Source organism: Lates calcarifer, linkage group LG8 (genome assembly GCF_001640805.2).
Source record: "Lates calcarifer isolate ASB-BC8 linkage group LG8, TLL_Latcal_v3, whole genome shotgun sequence".
Classification (NCBI taxonomy): domain Eukaryota; kingdom Metazoa; phylum Chordata; class Actinopteri; family Centropomidae; genus Lates; species Lates calcarifer.
In genome coordinates, this window is record NC_066840.1 from 22,756,635 (window position 1) to 22,783,838 (window position 27,204).

General features: G+C 44.2%; 1 protein-coding gene across 1 annotated transcript in view; it reads left to right on the plus strand.

Annotated features, from left to right (window-relative positions):
- LOC108901513 (protocadherin Fat 4) overlaps window positions 1–27,204 on the plus strand; it is a 104,339-nt gene that overhangs the window by 71,438 nt on the left and 5,697 nt on the right. The window contains 11 exon segments of the mRNA XM_018703017.2: window positions 6,689–6,869; window positions 9,913–10,163; window positions 10,446–11,155; window positions 11,157–14,681; window positions 14,683–14,797; window positions 16,292–16,396; window positions 16,808–17,115; window positions 20,787–20,872; window positions 22,166–22,345; window positions 22,756–22,880; window positions 24,476–24,714. Of these exon segments, the coding sequence (XP_018558533.1) occupies window positions 6,689–6,869; window positions 9,913–10,163; window positions 10,446–11,155; window positions 11,157–14,681; window positions 14,683–14,797; window positions 16,292–16,396; window positions 16,808–17,115; window positions 20,787–20,872; window positions 22,166–22,345; window positions 22,756–22,880; window positions 24,476–24,714 (5,825 nt within the window).

A 27,204-nucleotide genomic window follows, 5' to 3' on the forward strand; every position in this document is an offset into this window, starting at 1 on the left:
AAAAAAGCAGCACTTTTTCTCCGTCGATATTCTTTCCTTGCCTGCCGCAAACCCTATCCGTAACATATGGGGAAGAAATTATGCAAAAGCATTCAGATGTAGCACTCCATAAATAACCTGCAAGCTGTATAACATTTTAGGTTTAATTTGACGAATGCCTGTGAGATTGCTGTATTATTAGAAATATTCTTCCCTCCCTTTGCAGCGGGTAGAAGCTTCAAGTGTTCTGCTGAGATATCCCTTTCACTCTGTTGCTTGTTAACTGTGAGAAAACCTCTGTTTACTCTGTTATGTTTGGCAAACTGTGCAGTGGGACAGCTCGACACCCTGCACTCGGCTCCACTGAGGCCATTCATGGGTGCTGGACGGGGTCGCATTAAAAGGAGCTTTGTCGCAAAGCAACAGGTTCTCAGAGGCAGAAAAATGTCAATTTTGCCTCGTTGGCAGGCCAATTCTCTCCTCTCCCTCCTGAGTAATGATGTTTTATTTACGCCGTCCCTTAAGAGCACAATCTAGCCGCTAGTCCATAAACCGTAATTAACCGTTTAGCCTTAAGCTTCAGGCTACAGATGGGCTGTCTCATAAATTTACACATTCATCCGTCTTCCCCTAAGTCAACCTGTCCTGCACTTCCCGACTTTAATGAACCCAGTTGTTTGGACATCCCAGCTTTATCCTCTACCCTTCCTATTTTCGATAAAAACATCAGTCAATCATATATTGAGGGAAGAGATTATCTCTTGTGCCAGCCTGTGACACTCAAACCTGCGTCTTAGCTCGGCTTAGACTGAGCAACTCGCAGCCTTTTTCCCAGGAGGTGGGTGCTGCTGTTTCCTTCAAATCTACCCCCCGCGAGGCCCTCGCAGCAGCGTGCAACCCCGTAGCAGCTGCGGCGGTCAGAAAACAGATAGCTTAATTGTCATTAACACATGTATTTGTTACCCCCTCTGGTTCAGAGAGTATGGCCACAGCACCTTCTTGGAGGTTAATGTGATTTGTCCTGTGGTAATGTACACTAATAAGGTGCTTAGACCCTGCCATATGTTTGTATGCTAGACAATGCTTTCTGGGTTGAGAGGCTTACAGAGAAAACTGTCTGTGGATGTTCAGGATGGAGGAGCAGATGGTCAGCTGGTCCAGTTTAGTCCCAGGGACCCGAAAGCTTGTTATTTTGGATGCAAGATTCTTTGGGGTTACTCCGGGTCCTCCTATTTTCTCCAGACGTGATCCACGCTGAAACAAACCGCTTAGATCTGAGCAGTGAAATATTAGCAGACAGAATTGAATGTCATTCCCACTGCCGGTTTAACAGCCACTTTAAGTTCTTTGGGATTATTGTGAAATATCAAACAGAGGGCTCTGTTTTGGTTGTCTCTGCCCCAACTGTGTCGTTCCCAGATCTGAGGGGAAATTGTGCTGTGTTTAATTAAATGGTAATGGTGTTTCTAGATTCAATTAAAGCAGGGGAGGAATCCTCATGCGGCCCGAGTGCTTTGAGCTCCCCGACGGATTGAGTTTCTTTGTGTGAAACGAGGTGCACTGACGCCAGCATCTCTCTGCTTTATCCCCGCAGTGTAATGGCTGCTTGCGGGATAAAAAAACACTTATCTGAATACCATCAGTCTGATGTCTTCCGTCCGTCTCGGAGACAGGGTTATCACCAGGACTTAGCTCGGACTTATCCTTTACCGATTCCATACCACAGCTCTCGTGGAAACATGGTACCACAAGGGTCCTCTATTTTCTTTGCTGATTGAGGGAGCATGCCTCTCTGGACTCAAACCCCATTCCCTCATGTGGAGTAATAACCTAGACTCGCCGATGAGTGGCATCCGCTTCCAAAACAATTTTCCAGCCACAGTTTATCTCGATAATGTTGATAAGTTCTCGGCGTGAGGTAAATACCGATGATGTGAGGCTGTAATCACCCAGAGAACGGTGTCGGATCGTGGTGGTTTGCTTTCCTAAGTGGCCTGAGATTAACCCCTGAAATAAGATTACGCTCGTGGCACAAACTTCAGACAGGGGTGAGGTAGTGCCTTGATTGCCTTATCTGTTTTGGCCAAGAAACAATCTACAAATTACAGGTCTTCAGGTATAAAACTGTAAACATTTGAGTTTTTGGACGAACATGCAATAACAGTGGCTTGTTTACTCTGTGATTCTTTCGTTTAATTGCGATGAACGTTCATCAAAACGTGACTGGATGAAAAAACAGGAACTAGAAACAGGCTGCGGTTGTGTGCAGCCTTATAAAGAGTGTAAAATTCACAGAACTACTGCACAGAGAGAAAGAGAGAAAGAGAATAAAGGGTCTGGGGACAGGATTTGCCAATGGAAAAAATATTTCTCCAACCACAGTGCATGGCAGCCACCGGTAGGCAGCTGACTTCCAGCTGCAAATTTCCACCAGCTCTCTTTCCATGGCAAAATGATGTCATTTGTCGTATAGTGGTACGCCAGATTGTGCTCTGCCAGATTTAGGCATATTCCCTCCTTCCCTCCTTCCTCGGCTTGAGCCACAGCGCACGAGGTGACACCCGCGCCTCGGCTGCAGTCGTCTAAATCATTGACCCTGACACTCTTCCCTCAGCTTTGCCAGATTCCAGCAAAGACTGTTTGGAGGAGATGCTGGCATTTCTCAGCACTCTTGGAGAGCATTCCTCTCCTGTTGAGTCACTCCCTCCTGCAGAAAAAAAAGGAGGAGATGGAGGTTATTTTGTGCATTAAAAAAAGTGCTCTGGGGTTGTTTTTCTTACTAATAACAGGTACAGTATTCAGAAGAAGTTTCAGAATCGGAAACAGACGTCGACCCTGTTATTTAGCAGCCGCCATCGAACAATCTTAAGAATGTCTCACCCCTGACCGTAGCTATTTGAAACAACTGTCATTTACATATATTTGCATACCTGCCAGGATATAGTGTTCCTTGATGACTAAATCTGTCAGCCCACGCGATGTAACAAGATAGATCTGAACTATTTACACGTCGGGACAGCAGGTTTTCTGGAGGGAGGGGAGGGGGAAGCAGCTGCCAGGGGTTATGCGATATCGGCGAGCCCCCCAGGAGGCCGAGAAGGCACGTCGCGAGGCAGCACCGAGGCGCACGACGCTCAAAAAAAGATGTGAGAAATGCGACAATGGCAGGTCAGCACAGGTTCAGAAGAGCATCAGGGGGGTTTAGGAGGGGTGGGTGGTGTCCTTGCTTTGTGCTTACTCAGGATTAGCTGGGGGGGGGGGGGGGGCTAACAGTGACTGACCGTGATGTGTTTGGTGGCAGAGGTGCTGCAGGTCAAAGGTCGCACGAATGGTGTCAGATGAGGCTGTCGGTTCTCCCGAGGCAGTAAACAGGTTGTGACGTCACATCCTGTCCAAAAGTGAAACGCCTGGAAGGAGGGCAGACACACACACACACACACACACACACACACACACTGGCCTAGCCTTGTAGCTTCCGCTCTTAGTGGGGGTAAAACAATGCTATTGAAATGCAGCAGCCGTGCAACAGAAGGCACTCCAAGTTCAGAAAAATATAGCAGCTGGCTTAATATTCAAAAACAAATACTTTCTTCATTCACTCAGCCTCTCGGTTGGAAGCTAAAGCAGCTTCTGTAGACAAAGCCACTTTAGCTCTCAGAGCCACTTATCAGGCCCCGGGCAGCAGCTCCAGCCTGAACAGAACATCTCTGATCAACAACAGTCTTAGCGAGTTAGCAGCTGCTGCTCCGCCACACCCGTTAATTTAAAGCGATACGGACACCTTGCTGACTCGCTGCCTCAATTAAGAGGATCGGGGAGCTGGCCTAATCTGTTGCCGTGACAACCTGAACGATGAGTCATGTTCATTTGAATCACGTGGGTCGTGGCTCGACACCGGGCGTAGGCGGATTACAAAGCCACAATCAAGTATGATGTTGATTAAGTAATCATGCTGACTACATTTGTTTGGGATCTTAGCCACATGTTGTGGTCCTTTGATTACATAATAACCATGTGATGATACACTATAGACTCGATGCTACCTAAATTGCAACGCCACAATTTACATTTTCCGCTTGGGTTGAGTTTCTGCTGCTGTTAATTTTTTTTTCTTTTGCATTTGACACCAAAACCTCTCGTTGGATGTCCCTACATGAATCAGTGATTTTGGGAGCATTTTGTTTAGTTTAATCACAAATATTTGTAAAGGTGGAAATACATAATCGCCTCAAAATGCAACATTGCCTATATTTGGTTATAAACACAGGATTCTTAACAAGCCAGCAGAGTCTTAGTGAGAAACTGCAGAGGACATGACTCATTTGGGTAATGAGTCACTAAAGATTAGTGTTGTATGGTCTCTGGACCTCTTTTTGGGGATAAGAAATTGTTTACCGTTACCTCTGTTTGTATCATTTATTTTGCTTCTGGAATTCAGCTGTGTTTATCCCGAGCGCGCATGTTAGCCACTTCTGTTCTGACCAGAAAACCTGGACACATGACAAGCTTAAGTTCAGATGTCTGTTTATTGTCATAAAGCCGAGCGGTGAAGTGGTGTTACAGTAAACTCATCTCAAATCTCATTTCGCAAGGAATCCCCCTGCCCTCCTGAAAGAAGCTGCGGTGGTCTCCCCGAACCCCCCAGCCCGCACCACCTCCGCAATAATGTTCAAATTTGTTGAAAAAAATTTCTCTTTCTTTCTCCTCTCTGCCCACAGGGAGGTCACAGTTTAGTGTCAGCAATTTAACAGCAGCTGCAGAGCTCGTGGGGGATTTCATTTCTTGCTCAAGGACACTTAAGTAGGTGGGACGCTGTTGGAGGGGGTTTAAATTATGTTTCCTACCACACTGGAGTGTAAAGTCTGAATCTCTGCACCTATATACCTCTGTAGACACAGAACCAAGAGGACAGGCTCAGATTGTTGTCTGACAACATTATGGATAGGATTCCTACAGAGATAGACCTTTTATTAAAGCGAAAGATCATTTTTGTTTACCCAGAAACATTGGTTTATATCAGTACCAGACTCCATTTACAAAAACAGCAATTTTACCGAGCAGAACACAGGAGCTGCTGGAGTGCGGCTGCCTCTATCGATTTGTTTGTTTGTGTTATTGTGTGACTTTCAGTGGTGGAACAAGTATTCAGACCCTTTACTTAAGTAGAAGTACCACACATTAATACAAACAAGCTAACCGATCGCGGCTGTTCTGCTTGGTAAAATTACTGTTTTTTTTAATGGAGTCTGGTAGTGATATGTAGCGATGAGTTTTAGACCATATTTTTTAGTCAAATGCAGCGGTTAATACAATATTTCACATTTTAGAAGTTTGGTTCTTCTGTAAAATTAAATAAATTGTCTTCTCCATCTCTATGTCCTTTAGTGACATTCAGTTTGATAGAGAGGAGTCATTTTATCAATATTACTTGTGTATCATTTCTTTCAATTGAGAGTAATTGGCACAAAACATAACAAGCATATTGTTCTGACTTTCACATATTTATAAGATAATCCTCTCTGGCTAAGCAACAGAGCCACAGTGTCCCCTCAACACTGTCTTTTTCTCAGATTCTTTATGTTTTGATTTTGCACAGCTCCGAATTAAGAGAGAATCATGATGGCAACCGTCCAAATGTTTTTTATTATCTTTTATTAATCCAGCCTCCCCCTTCTCTCTGTGGTTACACGAGTTCAAGCATCTAATGTTTTCATCACAGCTGAGTACACAGGCGCAGGAGACGCAAGCTTGGGATTGTGTGAGTTTTTATTTTGGTGTATCATAGCTGACACATCCACATAGATTCCTGAAGAGAGCTGCAGGAGGGAACAACAAAAAAAAAACATTCCTTCACATGCCTTTTCTCAATCCTCAGGTGCTTTCTTGTCCTTATAAACAATATAAACATATGCAAATTGTTGAGAGCTCAAAAATACCTTCAGGCTGTTAAAGAAAATGTCCCCAAATCCCATATTGTGACTTTCAGTAACGAGGCTGAACTTGTGTTTATGTTTGGAACGTAGATCAGGCCATTTAAGGGATTATAAAGGGCAGCTCGAGCAAGGCAGATGTCTGAATCTCTCCTTTTTTTTCTTTCTTCTTCAGGTTTTTCTGCATTGAGGCTCGTTTTCATCTGCTATTGATTTAAATCCATCCCCCACAGCGAGCCCCGTTTCGTCACCCGCGAGAAGTTAGATTTTTTTTTGCTGAAAATAGAACTTCTTCTCCTCTCTCAGATTCCACAGACGAGCTCACTCAGTGCGGTGCACCTTAAAATAGATACCTCTCTGTGGAGATTAAATCCATGAGCGTCCCCCAGACCCCAGGAAGGACGCCTGAAAGATTTGGTTTCAGAGACATTGAGCCCTTTTGATGTGTTCTGCGCTGATGCGTGTTGATGTGGCAGTGTGACCGATGGAAACTCAAACCGGTGGCCAGAGACATTTCGCTTGAATTAAATGCAGCAGGAATATTGTGACTGAGCCTTTTTGCAGGAGTATGAATCAGTGCAGTCGTGTATTTATAAGTCCCCATGCGTCAAAATGTGAACTGTGTCCCCTTCGCCAGCTTCCTGTGGCACAGAGAGGAGTTTCTAATCCTGTCAGTTAGAAAATCCTCCATGTTCACGTCTGTCATGTGAGTGGAAAGTGTAATAAACTGCCACTGTCACTCATGCTGATTTTTCCCTCTCTCCTTTTTCCGTCCTCAGGCTCTCCGTCTCTGAGTGGGACCGGGACGGTGACGGTCCTGGTGGACGACGTCAACGACAATGTCCCCGTTTTCACCTCCTCCACCTTCCACACCACTATCACCGAGGACGCCCCGACGGGGACGGACGTGCTGCTGGTCAACAGCTCGGACGCAGACGTGGGAGTCAATGGCGTCATAAGGTACTGATGACAAAGAGGCCTCTGCACTTCCTCTTTTTCTGATCATTTATTTAATTTTTATTGAACATATTTTTATATTCTGCCCGTGAGAACTAAGGTTAGGGCTTTTTTTTTCTTTTGATCCTTGTGAAACACATTCCTTATTTCTTAAAATTTCTGTTTATTTTATCTTGTTTGTGACCCATTTATGTGGGGTTTTTCTTCTGAAGGGCCATGTTTTTATGCTTTAATTAGAGAGTTGAAGGAAAGATGTGGTGACACACAACAAATGTTCCTGTTTACATGTTTGTAGTACTTCACTGCTCTGTGAACCACTTTTAACCCAACTATCAATATATATGTCAACTATCAAACACAGGTTTGACTTTGATCTAGTTTCTCTGACTATACAAGTTGGAAAAGTGTTTGCAAGGGACTAGTTTTGTTAGTGGGAGATCATAATCAAACAATTATGAACAAAAATGTTTATTTAAATGATTATATCCTCAAATCTATGACAGTAGCTTAAGGCAGTTGCAGGTAAAAACTTTATATTTTGAGAGAAAACTCAGAAGCTTTTGAGATTAAAGTTGTAAATCTATGAGAAAAAAAGTCAAATATTATAAAGAAGATTATTAAGTTATAAATTTGCAAGAAAAAAACGGACTTTTGTTGTCAAGGAACCTCATCGAACCACAGACGCCACATCAAATCACCAAATCACAAGTATTTCCTCGTTGCTAAATCCAATTGCAAAGTATAATTTGATTATGTCGTCCACTGGAGGAATAATACCTGGAAAGCAGCAGTGTCTGTGGTATGACGATTTAATCTTAGAGTGTTTTTCTCGTAAATTTACGACTTTAATCTTGGAAATTTAGAGTTTTTTCTCAGAATATTACTCCTCTACCTCGACTCTGTACAAATCACCAAAAGTAAAATCTTAAAATAGTAAAAAATTAAAGATTAAAATTAAAAGCTTTTACTCTTTAGAGTTTATTATTGCCTCCACTTTTAATGACCAGAGGAAGACAGCAGCAGCAAAGAAAAAAAATCATACAGCAGTAACAAATTACAAAAATTACCTCAGTGTTTGATTCATTTTTTCCAGGTTCCTCTGTAGGGATCAGAAGTTAATTTGCACCAAAGTTTTATTTCAAATTCAACTTTACAACAGACAGATTAATGCGGGAATAAAATCTTTCGTGCGCACAAGACTAATTAAGCCGTTTTTTTACCATCCAGAAGAGATCTGTGTCGCACTGCACAGGTCAGTTACTACTGTGAGTAATCAGGTCAGTTTTAGTATGCTTTGATTCCCTGGTGTGAAAACAGCCTTTTAGGTACTGTACAGGACCAGGGAGTTTTGGCTCGTCTTTTGTGGCTTCGGCGAAACGTTTTACCTCATCACCAACTTTGTGAAATTCCAGGCTGATGTTGCAGTTGATGACAGGGGTTTAGGCAGAGAGTGTAGGGCTGTAGTCAACACCCGAAGTCATTGTTTTGGGCTGTTATTCTCGAGCTGGATGACAGCTTTTTCACACTCTCGGCTCCCCTCTGCAGGAGGAGGGGGGGCTTGTAAGAGCTTCTGGCCGGTCCTCTCTCAAGGCCGGACACTGACTCAAGTCCAACCCCTCCTCTCTCCTCAGTAACCCCACTGGGTACACGTTGGGGGGTACCGCAGCGCGCTCCAGTTTCCCAAAACATGGTAATGAGGATGTTAATTGTCTATGACAGTACGAGTTGTGCCCATCAGGGCGGGGAGGGGGAAGGGGAGGTGGGGGTTCCAAGAGGTTCGAGGCCCCTAATGGAGACCAGAACCGGTTTACCTTCAATTTATTAGTTTTGATTCTCACAGCCCATTAAATGTTAAGTCCTGGATCCTGGACTTTGTCTCTGGACTGCGTTCAGGCCTCAAAAAGCCATCTGCGGTCAGTTTACGTCGTTGACGATGTCCAAATGCTCTGCATCCACCCCACATTCACACGTTCTGCAATTTGTCGTCCCATCTCTGGAGGGGGATGCTGTTTTCAAGAAGCCCTTTCAAAATATGCACTGGTGTGTACATGCACGCGTCAGTTTACATTTACATCTGGGTCCTGCTGGAGACTTTGTGAGATACAGGCTGAAACATGATATTTGTTTGAGTATGGCTCCTCCATCCTGGTGCTACATATGTACTTCTTGTGTTGTGTTTACTTGTATGTGTTATATACTTTTACAGCTGTTGATTTTTTTTTCTTTTATAAAATACTATGTTCCACAATAAATGTAAATTAAATCAAATAAGATAAATCAAATAAAGCATTCTGGAGTTTTCCAGTCTTAGCAGAGAAAGGCAGCCTGAACCACAGGAGCTCTCTGTGTGCAGTGAAGCAGAAAACAGTGGCTGCATTTGATAGAATATGAAGCTGGATGCCTCAATCAGTTAACCCACTGATTTGATGCCACGCCAGGACAATATGGTGACCATTATTGAGCATATTTCTGCATGTTTCTCTATTAAATCTGTCTGTGAAGCTTGAAACAGTGCCCTCTATAGACCACAATGTGACAGGACTGAACAGCACCAGTCTGTGTCAGTCACAGCCAGTATTTATAGTAGAAACAGCCATAACAACACAGTCACCCTATTGTAATGCAAAAATTGAAGTAGCTCCATAGCCACTGAGGGAAAGTAATACAGAGAATTTGATGGATTAAAAGTGCAAGAGCTTGTAATTTCAGACTTTCATGTCCTTTCACAACAAATCAATACATGCAGCTGAGGTAAAAATGAATATAAAAGTCCTACTAGTTTCCTGGATTTTCTTTTTCTGTAAATACTTCTCATGCACTCCCGGTTAGAGCTGGTTATAGAAGACAGAGAAGCAGACATGGGTAATTGTTCTTAGTTTAAAATTGCTATATCAAATTAGCACTACAAATGACTTTACAAGACAGAGTTGATTACTGGGATCACAAATAACCCAACACAAATTCAATTAGTCATCAGAGAGAGCTCAGTCCCTTCACAAAGCGTTCGCTTCTCTGAAACTCGTCCTCTTTTTATCTTTTCCCACAGCTACAGTCTGACCGGAGGACACGGCCAGTTCTCTATCAACCCGTCTACGGGACAGATTATCACCAGCTCCCTGCTGGACCGAGAGGACAGGGCTAATTACCAGCTGCTGGTTGTGGCAACCGATGGAGGGCAGCCCAAGGGCCTGTCCAGCTCCGCCACTGTGTCCGTGACGGTCCGTGACATCAATGATAACCCTCCACACTTCCACCATCACCCCTACGTCACACACATCCCGACCTCTACTGCAGCAGGTTAGTGTGTGCTTTAAAAAGATGCAGAGAAATGTCATGGTTTGCACCTGTTCTCACAATTACACTGACATTTGACACAGTGTTTAATTAAAATGTCACATTTGCTTGATTGGACCATGTGGGTGTCCTTTTTTGATTAGATTAGACACCTACAGGTTTTAATTAAGTTTTAAAAAAAATGGAAATTTCTTTTCTTGCAGCTATACAAATTATGATTAATGATTAACTTTGCACTTCTTTGCATGAGTTTTAAAACAAATTTATTCTCATCTGTGTCTTCAGGCTCCTTGGTCTTTGCTGTTACCGTCACTGATGAGGACTCGGGCTCCAACGCCCAGCTGCACTACTCCCTGATGGGCCGCAACGCCGAGAAATTCAAGATTGACCCTGTCAGGGGCGCCATCACCGCCAACGAGAGGCTGACGGGAAGCTCAGAGGTCACCCTCACGGTCCGAGTGAAAGACGGCGGCGCCAACCCCAAAACAGACACAACCACGGTGACCGTTCGCTTCGTCACTGGAGGAAACTTCCCCGTCATCAAGGTGAAGGAGCATGCGTTCACGTTCCCCGAGAGCCAGCCGACGAACCATGTTGTCACCACGGTCACTGGGTCGTCTATGAGGGGCGGACCACTGTCGTATTACATCGCCAGCGGAAACCTGGATAATGCTTTTCATATCGACCAGCTGTCAGGCGAGCTCTCAATCAGACACTCACTGGATTATGAACACATTCAGAAGTACGTTCTCTGGATTGAAGCCAGAGATCAGGGTTTCCCGCCTTATTCCTCTTACGAAAAAGTGGAGATAACTGTGCTGGACGTTAACGATAACCACCCGGTGTTTGATAAGGATCCTTTCCATGCCGAAATACTGGAGAACCTTTCACCCCAGCGGGTGCTGCTGGTCTCTGCTGTCGATCTGGACAGCGGGCCGAACGGGCAGCTGGAATACGCCATCATGGACGGCAACAAGGAGAACAGCTTCAGCATTCAATCGAGCAACCGGTGAGATACGAACCACCAGGCCTCTGGACCGGGAGAAGGTGGCTCAGTATGCGCTGAAAGTCAAAGCCACTGACCGGGGTTTGCCGCCCAAAAACACAGCAGTCAAAGTGCTTATCAGTGTGCTGGATGTGAATGATAATGCACCCAGGTTTTCCAAAATCTTTAGCGCTACAGTGGCTGAAAATGCACCAGTCGGTTACACTGTCACCAGAGTCACCACCACGGACGAGGACGCTGGCTCGAACGCCATCAGCAGATACTCGATTACAGACACAAGCCTTCCTTTTAACATTAATTCAAACACAGGGGACATAACAATAAGTAGACCACTCAACAGAGAAGATACAGATCATTACATCGTCAAAGTGTCTGCCCATGACTCTGGTTGGACAGTGAGCACAGACGTCACCATCTTTATAACGGATATTAACGATAATGCCCCCAGATTTAGTCGTCCCTCTTACTACCTGGACTATCCTGAGCTCACAGAGGTGGGCTCCCTGGTTACGCAGGTGTCTGCCACAGATCCAGACGAGGGTTTCAACGGCAAGATTTTCTATTTCATCCGCTCCCAGTCAGAGTATTTCAGAATCAATGCCAGCTCCGGAGAGATCTTCGTGAAGCAGCAGTTGAAGTATCAGAACTCGACAGGTGCCAGTAGTTTAAATATAAACCGCCACAGCTTCATTGTCACCGCCTCAGATCGGGCGGTGAAGCCTTTAATGAGTGAGACGACAGTCATTGTGAACATTGTAGACAGTAACGATAATCCTCCTGAGTTCGATTCGCCCGCCTACTTCACTCCTGTCACCAAAAGTGTCAAGGTTGGCACCAGACTGATTAGGGTTGTAGCTCAAGACAAAAAAGACTTTGGCCTTAACTCTGAGGTTGAGTACTTGATAACAGGTGGTAACAGCTCAAGTAAATTCAAACTAGATAAAACAAGCGGGTGGATTACCGTTGCCTCCTCTCTTACAGCTGATATGAATAAAATTTTCCTCATCGACATCACGGCGAGTGACAGGGGAAACCCTCCTCTGTCGGCGAGGACATCAGTGCGAATCGCCGTCACAGAGGAAAACCACCACACACCTGAGTTCTCACAAAGCCAAATCTCAGCTACTGTACCTGAAAGCCTTGCTGTGGGAACAGCAATAAGGACCCTGTCTGCCAGAGACAAAGATAAAGAAATGAATGGCCTTATTACTTATAATATTACTTCAGGCAACGACAAGGGTTTGTTTGCACTTAATAGTAAAACTGGAGTGTTATCTCTAGCTCAGCCTCTGGACTTTGAGGAGAAGCAACAGCATGAGCTCAGAGTTTCAGCCACTGACGGCGGCTGGATTGCAAAAACAAGTTATGTCTCTGTGACGGTGCATGTAACCGATGTGAATGACAACCCTCCTGTGTTTGATCCTGATGAGTACTTCCCCGTTGTGCAGGAAAATGTTCCCAGCGGCACCACTGTGGTCAAAATGAACGCCGTAGACCGTGACTCGGGAGCTAACGCCGTCATGGCCTACGTGATCCAGTCATCAGACAGCGACCTCTTTGTTATTAACCCGAACACGGGCACCATCACCACCCAGGGCTTCTTGGATTACGAGGCTAAGCAGGTCTACCATTTAACAGTGAAGGCCTTCAATGTCCCAGACGAGGAGCGCTGCAGCTTCGCCAACGTCAACATTCAGCTAAAGGGAGCCAATGAATACGTACCCCGCTTTGTCTCCAAACAGTACTACTTTGAAATCTCTGAAGCCGCTCCAAAAGGCACAGTGGTCGGGGAAGTGTTCGCCAGTGATCGAGACCAAGGAGATGATGGAGTGGTTTACTACCTCATTTTTGGGAAGAGCAGAAAGAAAGGCTTTGGTATCAACAAGAAAACAGGCCAGATTTATGTCACAGGTACTCTAGACCGTGAGAAAGAGGAAAAGATTTCTCTGAAGGTGTTGGCCAAGAACACAGGAAGCATCCGAGGGGCAGATATTGATGAAGTGTTTGTGAATATCACAATTCTCGATGCCAACGACCCTCCTGTTTTTACTCAAGAGCTGTACGATGTGCAGGTTAGCGAGGGTCTCTCACCAGGTGGTCTGGTTACCTTTGTGAGCGCTGAGGACTCAGACTCTGTCCCGAGCTGGAGCAGGTTTTCTTACTCCATTGCTCCCGAGTTTGATAAAAATGTTTTTACTATCAACCCGAAAACCGGCCAAGTGTCTGTGGCTGCAGAGCTGGACAGAGAAACAACCCCTGTGTATAATCTTACTGTTTTAGCTGTGGATACTGGCACGCCTCCCGCAACCGGAAGCACCACTGTGATTGTAAATCTGGAAGATATCAATGATAACGGTCCAACTTTGACAACCGCTTACGCCGAAGTAATGGAGAACCAGAGAGCTGGCACAGCAGTTACAACACTAACAGCCTCTGACCCAGATCTACCACCCAACCAAGGCCCTTTCTTATACAGCCTCCTCAACTCTGGCTCTGCCAACAGCTACTTCAGCCTCAGTCCAGCTGGAGTGTTAACGACCAGTCGGGAGATCGACAGAGAGCAGATTAGCGACTTCTACCTCTCTGTTGTGATCAAGGACTCCGGCGTGCCTCAGATGTCCTCCACAGGAACAATCCACATCAAAATAAACGATCAGAACGACAACCCCTCAGAGCCGAGGTCCATGGAGATCTACGTCCACTACTTTGGGAACATGTTTCCCGGAGGTTCTTTGGGGGATGTGAAACCCCAAGACCCTGACGTCCAGGATAGGTTCCACTGCTCCCTCATTCCCCCGTCCTCCGGTTTGTTCAGCATCCCGACTGGAACATGCAACCTGAACTCTAAGTCCCGCTCAGCAGACGGCACTTTTGAACTAACCATCCGCAGCAGCGATGGCGTCCACGGCTCAGTCAGCAACACAGCAAGAGTCCTCTTCATGGGCTTCACCAATGCCACAGTGGACAACAGCATACTCATCCGACTCCATTCTCAAGGGGTCAAAAACTTCCTTACGAACCACTACCTCAGCTTCTTACGCATTGCCAACTCTCAGCTAGCAGGACTAGGCACAGGGGTGCTGCTTTATGGAGCGTTTGAGCTCAACAATCAGACTTTCCTGATGGCAGCTGTGAAACGGGGCCACGGACAATATGTGAACCCCAGCGGCGTGGCCACATTCTTCCAGAGCATCAAAGACATTTTATATAGACAGAGCGGGGTGCAAATAGATGCGGTGGACCATGATCCTTGCACACATAACCCATGCCAGAACGGAGGCAGCTGCAAGAGGCGTCTCAGTGTCGGGCCTGATATGAAGACAGAAGAAAGTGTCCCAGTGATCCTCGTTTCCAACCACCCCCTGCAGCCATACGCCTGCAGCTGCAGGCCAGGATACACAGGAGCTCTGTGTGAAACCGACATTGACGAGTGCCAGCCGTCGCCCTGCCACAACGGCGGCACCTGCCACAATCTGGTGGGAGGTTTCTCCTGCACCTGTCCCGAAGGTTTCACCTGGGATGGCCTGTGAAAGGGATGTCAACGAATGCCTTTCCAACCCCTGCAAGAATGGGGCGCTGTGCCAGAACTTCCCCGGCGGCTTCAACTGCCTCTGCAAATCCGGCTTTGCAGGTACTACTTTTGATGTCTGACCACACAGTCACTCACGTTAGGCTGCACACGCACACACTAATACACTCACAGGCACAGCTTTAGATCCAAGGAAAATATTTGCTTCTGAATGTTTCCAGGAGGTGTCGTAGCCATAGCATACAAGCAGGGATGCCAGAAACAGTTTGGTTTTCGGATTACTTGAGAGGGTGGTATCTGCTGTGATGCCGTGTTTGCTTTAATAAAAAGGATGATGCAGAGCTGACCCCAGTCAGGACTCGAGCGCGGACTCCACACACAGTTCACCAGTATCACATTTCTCTGTGCGCCTTCATGTGCATGCAGCTATGACCACACACAGATACATTTCTAATCCAACTGTATACACAAGGATTTCTTAATCAAGGATTTCTCATTTGGCTCCGTTTTGAGTCCGTATGACAAATGAGCAGCTTTATAAAAGATCCAATCAGGCCTTTTAGTTTGGAAATGTAATGAATACACTACATTATTACCCTTGATAAAAGGGGAGTGGATTTTAAGTGGAATTACTTAGAACAGTCATTTAAATCCTGTACGTTGTCCAGCTGCCGAACTGCAGCATCTGAAAGACATTTTCAAAGCGGGGCCGTAGCAGGCGATTTGCCTCAAGTCAAGTCATTACTGTCCCTTTTTATTATGACGATAAAAAATGACCACAAATCTTTAGGTTTCATCAAGATGAATGACCCTCCTGGAGAAATGCACCTATTGACTTACAGTAGTTTGCATGCCCTCACGCTGAACTTTTAACTTCCTGTTTTCCCTGCCTGGTTTTTGGCAGCAGAATCCATCTCCATTAAGCAACTTGTCTCAGGATTTACAGCCTCAAATATATTTGCAGAAGTTCATTGTCAGTCTTTTTTTGCATTATACCATGCCTGACTCATTTATTGTCTTGCCCCAAGTTTATTATTTTTATTATGAGTGTCACATTCCCTTATCATGATGTTAAACCTTTCAGCTCATCTTGATGTTCCTTGTACATCGAAACCATTTGTCTTTATGCACTGCAACAACAAAAAAAAGCTTCATCCAAACATAATTTGATTTTGCAATGAGTTTGAAAATCTGATTATTCTTAGTGGGAAGAATCTGCCAATTGAGTGAGATCATTTCTCTTTTTTCCTATGAAAGTTTCAAGATGTTGTTTTGGATCAAGTGATGTCATGTTTTTTGACAAGTGATCCAAAGTGATTCCAAAATAGCATCACTCATTTTAAGCAAAACTGCACAAAACCAGGTGACATTGCACCTTCAAATTATATATTTTATGGCAAAATAAGACTTTAAAGCTCACTACAACTTTTTTGAGCCCAGGTTTTTTTTTCTTTGCTGTGCATTTCTGAGCTGTGAGGTGATGAAAGGCCTGCATGACTTGGCCTGTGGGGAAAGTGAACTGTGTTCCCCTCGGGGGTTTTTCCTGTGTTGTCTGCCACCCCATCCATTTTAATTTGTGTTGTTCTGTGAACCCAGGCAAAACGTGTGATTCCATCATCAATCACTGTGAGTGTAACCCTTGTTTTAATGGCGGGTCCTGTCAGAATCGGGTGGATGGATATTACTGTCATTGTCCATTTGGTAAGTAATAGTAGGAAACTTTTTAGGGCATTAGCGAGCTCTGGTAAATTGAAAAGCAAGACGGACAATTTCAGATGTGAAGCCTCCCTAAAGAAAAGAAAGTTATTCCATGATTTCTTAAGCAAATGTGGACACTGTCGTTTCATTTTGTGTCTCCATTTTTCATGCTTTGTATTGCTGCCGTCCTTAATGAGCCAGAACTGGCCGAATAGAAGGACTTTTAAACTTTCTGAAGATGCAAGATTATGATCTGACAGCGGTGGCAAAGCAGCGATATCTGCTAAACACAGAACATGTAATATAGCTCAGCAAAGATTCCATTTTATCTGCAGATATTTTTATCACAGCAGCACCGTGAATCATTCATTGGCTTCCTCTCTGATTCTCCTTTCGGTCTGTTTTTGTCCTCAGGGGTTTTCGGCAAACACTGTGAACTGAACAGCTATGGCTTTGAGGAGCTCTCCTACATGGAGTTTCCGTCCCTGGATCCCAACAATAACTACATATATATAAAGTTCGCTACCCTGAAGAGCAACGCACTGCTTATGTACAACCACGACAACCAGACGGGAGACAAGGCGGAGTTCCTGGCGCTGGAGATCTTCGAGGGACGGATGCGCTTCTCCTTCAACCTGGGCAGTGGAACTTATAAACTGATGACCATGATAAAAGTTGCAGATGGGCAGTTCCACACAGTCATCGCCAGGAGAGCCGGGATGGTAAGGACGCCTGTGCATTCATGAAAAACTTCATCGAGTGGCTTTGGCCTAGCTGCAAAAACACTGAGGGGAAATCTGAGTAATGCCACATGGTATGGACATATGCATTTAAGTCCTGCGCTTTTATACCAGAAAACTGCATCCAAATTTGGCCTTATATTCTTTTTTGCACCATCAGATGATAATTAAACTCTCCCCAAACCACGGGTAGCTCAGCTTATGGTTTTCATGGTTTGTAATTATATTTTATTGCCCGTTGTGATTTACAATACGTGGATCCAAAATGGCCCCGAAGGTTGAAATTCTGTCTCCTATGCTCTGAATGAGAGGCTTCTCTCTGCCAGCAATGCAGTGGCAAGGAAAAGAAGAAGGGGAGGGGAAAAAAAAAAGAAAACCCAACCAGGCCCTGTCAAGCCTCCTATAACGTAGCTCTCCTGCTGGACTTCAAATCTGTCATTTCTCACCGTGCGCTGGGAGTTTCATAGGAAGCTGGTAAAATCGTTAAATTGTCAGTTTTGAGATGGTGCAGAGTGACGGGATGGAAAGGAATACAGCACACGTCGAGAGCTGTGATTCTGTCCGCGTGGAGTGCCCTGAGAATATTATATGCAGAGGTGGTCGTGTGTGTCGTGCCTGAAGTGCTAACTCCCACAGGCGGTGTAAAGTTGAACCTGATCACTGTGTTTGCAAAAGGCGCTGTGGGTCATTTCAAGTGGCCGGAGTCGAGAGCCAATGTCAGAAAATCAAGACAGAAACCACAGACACGGTCGTGCGCTGCTTCGTTGTGAGAGAGATCCAAGTAATCAGAGGGAGCAGAAAGTTCACAGATACTCTTACAGTCACTGTTATTAGCATCACCGGCCTGGATCACTTTAAGTGTCCAGTACAATAAATGTAAAGCAACAGGACCTCATGTTTGGGTTACACCAGTGCTTCTATTTGCCAACAAATAGCACTGAATATAGACCAAACAAATAAACAAATACCATTTTAATTTGATTGCACACAAGCAAAATGGAGATTTTGTCACAGATTTGACCAATTTCCCTTTGTTTTTTGAATAGTTTTCACTAGTTTTCACATATGGTTGTGTGTTCAACAGTTCCCAATGAAAATTGCTAAAGCTTCATTGGAGGATTATCCTGAGCACCTGGGGCAAAAACATTCACATATTCTTATCCTAATTCATTCATTAAAGATGCTATATGTGAGCTTTTGCTATCGCTACATGGCTAACATTAGCATTAGCAGCTGTTTACCTACCAGTCTAGAAAGAAACAAACTTCATTCCTTGACTTGCCAAGAGCAGTCTCCAGAGATGGAAAGCAACACCACTGTTAACTCTTTTTTTCTATTTCTATCACTACTTTCCTTTTACTGAAGAAAGCATGCTAACCAGCTGAGCAGCCTGACCCATTACTTTCCAATAGTGTCTCATTGTGGCATCCAGGCTGCCCTGAAGAAGTAGGGCTGCTCAGAGGTTGTATTCTAACTTCTTGTCTTGTAAACGCAGCAATGGCTGAAGCTCTTGGCAAGCGACAAGAAAACATGTTCAGCAGCAGAGAAATCGTATGTATCGCCCCTTTAATAACAATTAGTGTGACCATGTGACTGTCTGGAAAAGATCACAGCTGGGAACGTCCAAGTAAGAGCTCAGCTAGATTGTTTTTAATCAGAGTTTTAAGTCAGAACAACCAACAGATTCTTCTGCAAAATGCAGTCTGCAAATGTAGTTTGACAGATCAGGATTCGCTGTACTTGACGAGCACCAGTGGCTAATCATCAACCTTTTGATTAGCCGAATTATTTGTCCTAGAAACAAGCACAAAATAAATGCGTAACAGCAGTTACTCAGTGCCTGCACCACAACAGAGAGCGATGCTATGGTACCCCCCCACCCAACCACCCCCCATTACATTAGTCATGGGTAAAACAATGATCTCCAGTGGCATTTTTCTTCACATTTCCCTCAATGTTACCCAAACGCAAAAACACTCCTCGTCCTTTCGTGTTGCATTCGGTATTAATTTCCAAAGGGGTTTCTTGAGAGGGATATTTTCCCCCACCACAGTGTAAAACACTTGACAGTGAAGTGCAGTGTATGTAAGGCATGGCTGTGCTGCCCTTGATCACAGCAAAAGACATTAATAAAACGTTCATGCGGTTCTGACGTTGTTTGCAGCGCTTCAGAAAGAGTCACGAACAAATGTGTTGGGAGACAAATGGATCCTGTTGTTCCTCCCCTCACTTGTTGTCACCATGTTTGCGTGTGATTCTGATTTGCGTACGTGTCCGTGTGTGTGACTCAAGTGTGACTCACATGTACTAAACAGACAGAGTGTGTGTTTGCGTCTGGTGGGGTCGTGCTCCTCCTGGATGATTTGTGTCAGAGATCCGGAGGCCGGTGTGGTCCGTGTTTGCTTAAGATTTAGGAGAGGTGGAGCATGATCGCCCCGGTTTTTCAACACTTTCACACACTTTTCCGGGCAGTTTCCTCACCAGCCCATTTCTTTTCTTTCTCATGAGGTCGTTCCCTCTCGGGGAAAGGGAGAGAGAGAGGAGAAAAACCCACATCTGGGCAAAAGCTTTAGTGCCATTAACGGGAAATAGGAAATGTTTGCTGTAATGTATGGCATTTTTTTATGCCACTCTCCCATCAACCGCTGTAAAAAAAAATAATTGGCCCTACATGCCTTGTGGTGGACAAAGCTCACACTAACCATCGAACATGACTTAGTTACACAAATACTCAGTGAGAAATGAACGGGTGGAACCAGAACCCTGCAGTGAAAGCTATGCCCACAGTCCATGGGAAGATATTTAGTCTGACATGCTCTCATGGGTTTATAGTCCTAAAGATATGCACGCAATTAAGGCAGGGAATCATGTTGCAAACAAGAGGCTTTTGAGGACTTTTAAAAAACCTTTTGCCTGTTGAAACCTCAAAAAATAAGCAGAATGGGGTTTAACACAGGCATTAAAGGAACAGTTCAAAATTTCTACCCCTGTAAAAAAAGCTAATTTGCTGGTTTTTGCATGGATTAAACAAACCAGATGTTACTGAAGGAGCTTTAGAGGTGCTGATAAGTGTATATTTTATTTTTCTTCCCTCATTTCCAGTTGAACTAAGATAACAGGGTGCTGGCTGTAGCTTCTTTTTTCTTGGAGGAAAAGAGATCAAATTTGTTCAGATCAGATAAAAATGTGAGCGGTGCCAGTTGTTTTGCAGTGGTCAGGACTCCAAGCTTAAAGAAAGGGTTTTTCCAACCCTGAAAAAACATCCAAAAAGATACATACTGAGCATCTTTGGCTCGACCCAATGAGATTATTATTTTCATTCATGCCTCTGATAGATATTTCTTATATAAAACCGAGAAACATCTGGATTTAGGCGTTTAATTCCAACAGTGTTTCTACTGAACCGTTACAAGTGACTCCCACATGACGCTGATTATAAAAAGGGAGAAACAGAGTGACTGATATTGATTGAGTGTTTGATGGGTCACCATCTGCTACAAAACAGCAGTGACTGACGCATCTTGTTGGTGTGTTCGACTCTGTCAACCGCAGTCTACCAGAAACGAGTCCAGAAAACTTCCCGAAACAATAATAGTCTGAGGCGTTGTGACTGCACAGCTGTTAATCTTGTGTGTTTTTGTCGTCGTCATCAGGCTGCATCCCTGACCGTGGACCTGTGCGGTGACGACCAGGAACCGGGCTACTGTGCCGTGAGCAACGTGGCAGTACACACCGACTGGTAAGACAATCGCACACACTGTGTTCTGCCTCTGTGATCCAACTGTACACGTTAAAAAAACACTGTTGACAGTTTGACTTCCAAGGTCTGGAAAAACGAAATGAAGGATGAAACTTTCCATGTCTTGCAAACTAATGGAACATAATACAGAACCAATAAATGTTCTGTACCTGATATGAACATATTTTTGTCTAATTTTTTACAGCTGTTTATGCTGCACTCTGAACTGACAACAATCCCTTTCTCTGCAGTGAATCAACACCGTACAATCAGCATGTCTGGAGGTTTAATTTAAACAGAATACAGCGTTTCTCATTAGTGGATGTTGACCAGAGACTCTCAGTCCTTTTGGCTTGTGTCTTCTTTTGAGCTGTCACCACCGTTTGCTAACTAAAACACCTAATTTAGATATTTTTTGAAGGTATTAAGAGGCAAAAATGATCCAGTAAGTCACAAGAAAAAAGTGAAGTCTGACAAGAGTAAGCAAGTCTGTTTCTCCTCTTCTGACCTATTAATCACATGGCAATCTCTCAGATTCATCTCATGATCCACTGTGGGACTGAGTTTGACTCATCCAATGAGATGGAAATTTGTTCTGACCTCAAGAAATGTTTGTAAAAACTAAAACTCTGCTGGTTTACCATCTGTTTCTTTAAATCTATCACTGCGGTGTTCGTTAAAATGTGAATTTAAGTGTAGAATAAAGGAAAAACTACAGAATCTAATGCAGATTTATGGCAAATCCAAGCTTCCAGTCTTTTTTTTTTTTAATTGTCAAAGTATCTGGTTGAAAGCAAGTTGCATAAAATGTTAAATGCAAGGCCTCCTACATATTTTTACAGTGACATTACAACAATGACTCAAAGTCAAAATGAAGTCATCTGTTGTAAATATACAGTATATGATGTAAACCTTCATTAAATTACTGGATGATCACGGCCTCAACACACAGGACTGCTCTGAGCCAGGCCTTGTGGGGTGAAAACTCGAGACTGTGCATGTGTTTTTGTGTGTGTTTGACTTATGTGATTGTGAGTGAGATCGATTTGGCAGATGAGGAAGGGCCAGAAAGGTCTGCAGAAGGTTTATTTTGTAAGGGTCTCGGGACCGTGTTGTTGTGAAACTCGCTGACCCGCAGCGTCTTTCTGTCCTAAGTGTGCGTGCATGCGCATACCTCTTGAATACTTCAATCCATCTGTGAGCTTTCTGTGCATATGTTACTCTTGTGTTGTCATGCTTTTTAAAGTCTTTGTGTGTCTCTCACTTCGTCTGTCCATGTCTGTGTGCACGCAGGATCCTGGACGTGCAGCCCAACAGGCTTTCGGTGGGAGGCGTCAGGTCAATAGAACCCGTCCTTCATCGGCGCGGTCAGGTCGCCACCCACGACTTTGTCGGCTGCATCATGGAGTTCGCCGTCAACGGCCGCCCGCTGGAGCCCAGTCAGGCGCTGGCATCGCGTGGCATCCTTGACAGGTCCGCGCCACAAACCCCACCCTTTCCTACTCCCGTTTCTCTTCTTCCTCCCTCTTCTTCTGGTCCGTCCGTCTTCTCTAACCTCCTCGACTCTCGCTGTGGGACATCTGTTCACACTCTCAAACCCTCTCGAGAGTTTTTTAAAAAGATGTTTTTTAATACAAATGGCAGATTTTTGACGGGGGGAATTCCAGAGATTTTTTTTTTTTCTTTTTCTTTTTCACTTTCCTGTCTTGCTTGTGAATAGTGAGGCGAGGACAGATCTTTTAATATGCTAATTCTCCGGGGGTTCTTAATGGCTTTTTTGTATTGCTGCACAGGGAGAGAAATCACAGCTCATCTGCCCCCTCTTTTTTCTCCCCTTACTGTGCGCCTGACTTGTCAAACGTTTTGTGTTGTTGTGTCTATAGATGTCCGAGACTTGAAGGAGCCTGCACCGCAAGTCCTTGCAGACATGGGGGCACCTGTTTGGACCACTGGTCTTGGCAGCAGTGCCAGTGCGTTGACGGCTTCACTGGCAAATTCTGTGAGAAATGTAAGTAATACGCCTTTGAAGTGTCTCTTTATTGCTGAGGTTGCACTTGCTAAGGAATATTCTATCATGATTATTTATGATCCTCCCCTCATGAGTCATCAAACTGCACCATGTAGCTTAATATAGGCCACATTGCTGCATTCTGAACCTTATTTCAAAGCATTTGTGTATTTAAATATATAAATACTCAAGCTCGACATCAGAGGAAACATCTGAGGCTCACAAAACCCGCCAGAAACTCTGAGAGCTACCGTCTAAGGTGCAAGAGTATGTTTTAGCAGCATTACCGATAATCATTTCCACATTTATTTTTTTGAGTCTTTCATATTATTACTGGAAATAAACAAGATCATTACTGAGAAAACTGGGAACTTCCAGAACAATCCATGCTGGATTTTTTTTTTTTTTTTTTTTTCCTCTGTTCGCCATCAGGTTTGATTTTGTGGGAGATCTGCTGGTTTGCTTTGTGGCACGAAAACAGGATCAGACCACTGTGTTCTTCTAATACAAATGGAGCGAAACTACTCTCCTCAGTGTTGTGGGCATCATCTTCAGGAAAGAAAAGGGAAAAAATAAACATAATCCAAAAGGTCCAGGTCCAAAAAGTCTGTGTTATTATTACTGCAGGAGTAAAACTAACACGTAGCGGTTGTCAATCATCTTCACTGTGGTTTTTGGTCGCAGGAATTTAAGTAATAATTTATTACTGATGCTTGAATGTTGTTTGAAGAGGCACAGTAATGTTCCTTCTTGAAAAATAAGTGATATTAGCAGCTTGGTAACTTATTTTCAGGGCTGGTTGGTGAAGTGCTGCTAAAATACTAGCTAGTTGTGAACATGCTAGCAAGCTAGCTGGCAGTTAGCAGGTACTTCGGCTGCTAACAAGGCAATAAGATCACTTTATTTATTCAAAAGGAATATTTGTAAGTATCATTACTGTTTACAAACTGTGCCTCCTTTGTAGAGCAGTTTATACTCCAGCAAAACAGAGCAAAGTTATATAAAAACAGAGTGGTGCTACAATGCTAATAAGCTACAATAGCTTCGTCTTTTTTCGGACTTCCTGGCTCTAAGTTCCCTTAAAAATCAGCGTGTCGCCCTTAAACTCGCCTGAAAGATTGATTGACTGTGTTCCAACAAACAAAACCACTGATCTTGACAGTTTAATTGAAGTGGACTCAGTTTAAAAACAAAAGTTTGACATTTTAAATGTTAGTGTTTTAAATCCAATCGCAAACAACTGAGATGTTCATACAGCTAATAAACATATTAGGTAATAGGTAAAGCTATAAGGTTCTACTCACCTTCTATATGACAGTACAGGTGTGAATTCAGTGTTTTGCTCAAAGGCACCCAGGCTGCTGTGGGGATTGACCTACATCCTGCAGTTATAGGAAGATATTTGTAACCACTGGTGAGAATGTAAGAACCAATTTGTGGTTATGGCAGTGGGATTAGGAAAATCATTTGGACCTGTCTGACCGCCAGCAGCAACAGAGTGGAAATATTTTATATTTTTAATATTTGTTAGTCGCCTGTGAAACTGAAGTCAAGACTCTGAGGCTGAGGAACTTTTCTTTATCTGTCTCCTGCAGACATGACAGCAGACACCGCTCTGTCTCTGGATGGTACCGGCCGTCTGGATTACTCCCTGAAGCCGGGCCCGAAACGCGACGTCCTGCTCAGGCAGTCGCTGCAGGGCACCGCCGCCTCCTCCGACCCCGCTGCCGCCGCCGCCGCCAGCCCCAGCAGCCTGGAGGTCAAGTTCAGGACGCGGAGCAAGAGCGGCACCCTGCTGCACATCCAGGAGAGCAGCAACTACACAACGGTGAAGGTGAGAGACAGGAAGTGAAAAAGCTCTGGACTTTTTGTTATTGGCCAAAATACAGAGCAGCACTTCGGCTAGACTGCTACAGGTGTTCATGAGTTTGCATCATCAGCAACACAACAGCAACAACAATTAACATGGCCGACAGGAGCAGATCAAAGAACAGGGAGGCTTCCTGCTGAAATATAGATTAAAAGAAAGGAAAGAGAAAAGTCCTGGTACCTTTGTCAGAAAGTATTTTAACTGAGTTAACGTGCACTGACGTTTTGGTGATGAGATGAGCTCTCAAATCACTGGTTAAAAGTACTGAGTAGCACAAATTCAGCTTTGTTATTTAGCCAGCTAACGTCTGCACGCTGACTCCACGCCATCGATTCAAATCAGATCTTTGTCAGGATCAGCATTTTGACCTGACGGAGCTCCAACTTGGATCGAAACGTCCTTTTGGATAAACAGCTTTGTGGCTTTGGAGTCGGTTCGCAAGGCGTTAGCTTTTTTCACTGCCTTTTAAATAACCTCACCTCCCTACGTGATGTGCTTATAATCACTTAGCCAGCTAGCACGGCTAATCTGTTCGTGTTAGCATCAGCTGCTAGCCACAGCGCGGGCTCTCTGGGTTATCTAAAGTCAGTCGATCGATGATGCTCGCCAAAAGCATCTGCAGCCATGTTTGTTCGGACCTCAGGATCCCATAATAAGTTAAAAACTGAACATACAGGGTGTTAAAATGTAATGGATGGGAGTACAAACATGTCTACACCATCTCCTCACCCCATACACCCACAAATCATCACCCCACACACTCTACATCTCAGTATAAACTACATGGGTCTTTCTCAGCCACCTCCCTTTAGTCCCATTCCTCTTTCTTCTCCTCTTCCCTCCTCCCCCCTCCTCCCTCTCTGACTGATCCTGGGCAGCTGCCCAAAGAGGCCTGAGGGCTCATTCATCCTCTTCAAGTTTCCTTTTAGACCCTTCCCTCCACCCTCACCAACCCTCTCCCACTTCTTTTTTTTAAGTATCAAACTTTCTTTCATATGATTTTTGCTTTCCGTCTCCGAGCAGCTTCATCAAATCACCGTCGCAGCTTCCCTAAACAGTCCAGAGAAGTATTACAAGTGCTAAAAAAAAAGGAAAAAAAAGCACAGAGCGGCAGGGGAATACGTACAGTATATATACATATGCTGAGAGGGAGAACTATATATGCTGAGATGTAAAAAACAAGATGTTTAATAGATAAACTTCATGATTGGTTTTCCAGGTTCGGACCACTCAGTATTCTTTGGCTTGGGGGACTTTCCGCTTTCCCCCATTTTAAATCAAATCTTCCGGAAGCTACTTATCATTGCTGATTTTTGGGGTCTTTGAAAAAGGGAGGAGAGCGCGATTACTTTTCCATCGAAGTGGGGAGTGCGCATATGAGATTACCATACGCAGGGCAAGCCGCAAATTTGTCGTCCGTGCCAAAGTGAGCTTGATTAATTTCTTTTAAAGACGCACTCTGTCCTTTTCTTCTCTGGAAAAGGGGTCGTCTCTCCGGTGGGTGTTTTAAATGAGCGTGTTTTTTCCCTGAATTTTGTTGTTAAATGGAGCTTCTGATCATCATCATCTGGCTGAATAACATTAGCTACACACACACACACACACACAAGTCGTGAGAACATGATTAACTGCGGTGCGTCCCACTGTGGGAGAGATTTACGAGCGTCAAGCTGCATTTCTTGTTTTCAATCTCTGACCTCAACAGCAGATTCAGAAAGCAGCGTGGTGGTAGTTTTAGGGAAGGCTTCCTCTCGTCGCTCGTGATTGATGCTGACATGATAAGTCATTGCATTAATCAGGAAAACTGCATTTTTTAACCCTGGTTTATGTAGACTCTCCTCAGAGAACATTATTTATCACAGGCTTGAAATTAAGAATTATACCAGCATGCAGAGAGACATATTACTGCACTTACTGTACATATGATACTCCATACACATCTGTCCAGACTGAAATATCTATTATACTATCTCACAAACGAATTAATCATCTTTAAATTCTGTACAGCCATTCTCAGGATGAATTTTTATGACTTTGATAAACTCCTTGCCTTCTCTTCTAGCGCCACCACGAGGTTGATATTTGTGGTTTTGAGTGAAATATTTCCAGACTGACTTGTAACTGCTTGATCCCTCATGAGATCAACATTTTAATTTGTCCAAACTTTGGTTTAAGTCCAAATACTGGCAAAAAAAAATGCCTTCTTTGGGCACTAATTAGCAAGTATTAGCATGCTAACAAGCTAATCTCCCATGCAGAACATGGTAAACATTACACTTGGTAAACATTAGCGTGTTAGCATTGTAAGTTTCTCAAGATCTCGCAAGATGTACTCTAGGATCTTGAGAAATTTTGGCAAGATCAAAAGTTCCTCCATGTCTCCTCCTAGGCTCCATACTGTTCTAACATGCTAATGTTTAGCAAGAATAATGTTTACCATGTTCTGCATGGGAG